Source organism: Haliaeetus leucocephalus, unplaced genomic scaffold (genome assembly GCF_000737465.1).
Source record: "Haliaeetus leucocephalus isolate CR32 unplaced genomic scaffold, Haliaeetus_leucocephalus-4.0 Scaffold110, whole genome shotgun sequence".
NCBI lineage: Eukaryota > Metazoa > Chordata > Aves > Accipitriformes > Accipitridae > Haliaeetus > Haliaeetus leucocephalus.
In genome coordinates, this window is record NW_010972546.1 from 664,770 (window position 1) to 667,643 (window position 2,874).

At 48.9% G+C, this 2,874-nt stretch overlaps 1 protein-coding gene across 1 annotated transcript in view; it reads left to right on the top strand.

Annotated features, from left to right (window-relative positions):
- HOXB9 (homeobox B9) overlaps positions 1 to 1,224 on the top strand; it is a 4,266-nt gene extending 3,042 nt beyond the window's left edge. Inside the window, exon 2 of the mRNA XM_010585499.1 lies at positions 989 to 1,224. Coding sequence (XP_010583801.1) covers positions 989 to 1,224 — 236 coding nt within the window. The remainder of the gene's footprint in view (positions 1 to 988) is intronic.
- The last annotated feature ends 1,650 nt before the right edge of the window (positions 1,225 to 2,874 follow it).

Below are 2,874 nucleotides of genomic sequence, written 5' to 3' on the forward strand. Positions count from 1 at the left end.
CCCCCCTGTTCGTTTTTGGGGGGGGGTTTTTGCCCCCAAAAATTTTTTTTTTCCCCCCCCCCCCCCCTTGAACGGGCTAATTCCTGAAATGTCCTTTTTGCAAAAGATTCCCACGTAACTTCTCCCACACGCGAGGGTGACGGGCAGCCTATTATTTATTTGGGGCTGCATTTGCAGCTCTGCAAATGTCCATGTCTCTGGGTAACACTGTCCAGATCTCCGGCAGCAGAGTCCATCCAGCCCTCAGAGGATGTTTATTGTATCGAGACCGTTTCTTGCCACATAGCAAAAAAATAGGCAGGATTTATGAAAGGTTTCTCCAGACCTCCTCTCTCTGCTCTTTTCCTGCGCGATATGTCTGTAGGAGTAAATCTGTAGACACGTGGGAAAACAGGTCTGAGGAAAAAAAAAAAAATTAATAATTTTTGCCTTGGTTTCTTTGTAGATATGGTGCGTAACGTGCAGATATGGGCGTTATGCAAATCTATAAGTGCATGTGGGTGTTTACCTGGCATAGATGGACCTGGGGAAAAGTGGGGGGAGCTCTGCCAGTGGCACGTGTGCACCCAAACATACGTGTGCGCACTGACACGGGTGTGCAGAGGCACGGCTGTGCACAGACCCGGGTGTGCAGAGGCACGGCTGTGCACAGACACGCGTGTGCACACACACCCACCCAGCCATGGGTGTGCACAGTCACAAATCCGTGCGTACAGACAACAGGGGTCCCAGTCCCCCCCCCACACACACTGGGGAGGGATGGGGTGCGCGGACAGTGGTATTTCGGGATCGGCCCCCCCCAGTCTGCGCAGCCCTGACGATCCCGTATGATTTTCATACGGCCCCTGCTGCTGACTCCTATGGCAGGGAGCATTTTTCACCCGGGCGTGCATATGCGTATGTATAATCTTAATATTTGATGGCATGATTAAAACCTTCTGAGAAACACTCAAGCTGCATCGTATTGATCTTGCTGCTTTTCTTTCAGCTAACCCAGCTGCCAGCTGGCTTCACGCCCGTTCCTCCAGGAAAAAACGATGCCCTTACACCAAATACCAGACCCTGGAACTAGAGAAGGAGTTTTTATTCAATATGTACCTGACGAGGGACCGTAGACACGAAGTGGCCAGACTCCTCAACCTGAGTGAGAGACAAGTCAAAATCTGGTTTCAGAACCGAAGGATGAAAATGAAGAAAATGAACAAGGAACAGGGCAAAGAATGAAAAACCAGAAAAGCAGCACCCCCCCTTCCCCCCCCAGCTCCCAGCCTCCGCGGCCGCGCACCCCCACTGTAGTGCTGCCAAATCCCCCAGACACGAGGGGAAAAACCTCCCCGTTTCCCATCTCCACCTTTGCATGCGAGATGTTGCTTATTATTCTTTTTTATCTTCTTAGTATTGCCACATAGGAGGCAACTTAGCCAAAACTGCAGCTCCTTTTTGGGGACACATGCTGGGTTTTGTTTCTGTTCTCTTGTTTTCTTTCTCTGTTTTCTCCCCCCACCCTTTTCCCTTTTCTTCTCCCTACAGTGTAACATAGACACAGGCTCCTGTCTGAGCAGCAGCTTTCTCTGCTTGCATTTTCTCCATGGAAAACAAGACGGCAAACACAACTGGCCACAAAAAAAAACCCGGCCCAAGCCCCCACCAAACCTCGCTGTCTTTCTTTATCCACGTAAGGACAATGATTCTCTATAACATTCACAACACCCTGGCTCACACACACACGCACACTCACACTCACACGTTGAGGTGGCCAAGGAACCAGACGATTTAATTAAACTACTGCAAGACAGACACATTCGTAAGACTTGCATTTAATTGCACCCAACAAATCATTTTCAATTCGCCAACTTTATACCGGGGTAGTCGGTTAATGACAGCCCAACTCCCAACTGCGCTGGGTTTCTTCCTTTTTTTATTTTTTTTAAAATTTTTTTGATCCTTCTCTTTTTTATTTTTTTAAATTTTTTTTAGTTTGTTTTATTATGCGGGATTTTTATTTGAATCGTGCCATGGCAGATATGTGACTTTGACCTGAAAGTTTAGTAGGATCTTTCCAGGCAAACCTCCTCATCTGGTAGTTTTATACTGGGTCACTTGGAAGAGGAGAAAAGACGGGGAGGGAGGCGAGAGAGTGTGTGGGGGGCACTCTCAGAGCCGCATTGTAAATTATTTAGGAGAAAAAGGGGCGGAAGAACCCCTGCCAACTTATTCCTAACTTTTAGAGGAGAGGAAGAATGGGATTTTCTAGTTAAAAAACTACCTTAGTAGAGCTATAAGGGAGGGGAAGGTTGTGTTCTTAGTGCTAGCATATTTATAATTTATTGTGAATTGACTTTTCCTAAAGCAGTAGGCTGTTGCAGAGATAAAGTGCCAACCCTAGCCTGTGTGTATTTCTTCCCCCTCCTGTTTGCTGAGATGCTTTTAATACTTGAATGTCGGTAGGGTTTTGTTGGGGTGGGGGTTTTTTTTGGGGTGTTGTTTTTTTTTTTTTTCTTTTTTTTTTTTTTTCGCCTGAAGCGAGCTCCCGGCATGTTTTCCCATTGCCACCCGCTTTCCTCCGGGGCCCGGTGCCACGCCGGGGTCGGGGCTCGCCGCCTCCCCGGGGAAGGAGCCTCGTCCCGCGGGTGACACCGGGGAGGGGGATGCGGCGGCTCCGCGCTGGGTCCCCCCCCCTTCCTCCTCCATCCTCATCCTCACCCGAAGAAGCTTTTAGAGTAACAAACCTAGACCTTACTGGTCTCATGTCATGCCGGCCGGAGCTGATTTCTCATCTGACAGATCCGCTGGAGGTTTCTCCAACCCGCCCGTGCGGGACTGGTTTCCCTTTATCTCTGTAAGACTTAACTTTGTTTTGGGAAGGGGGGGGGG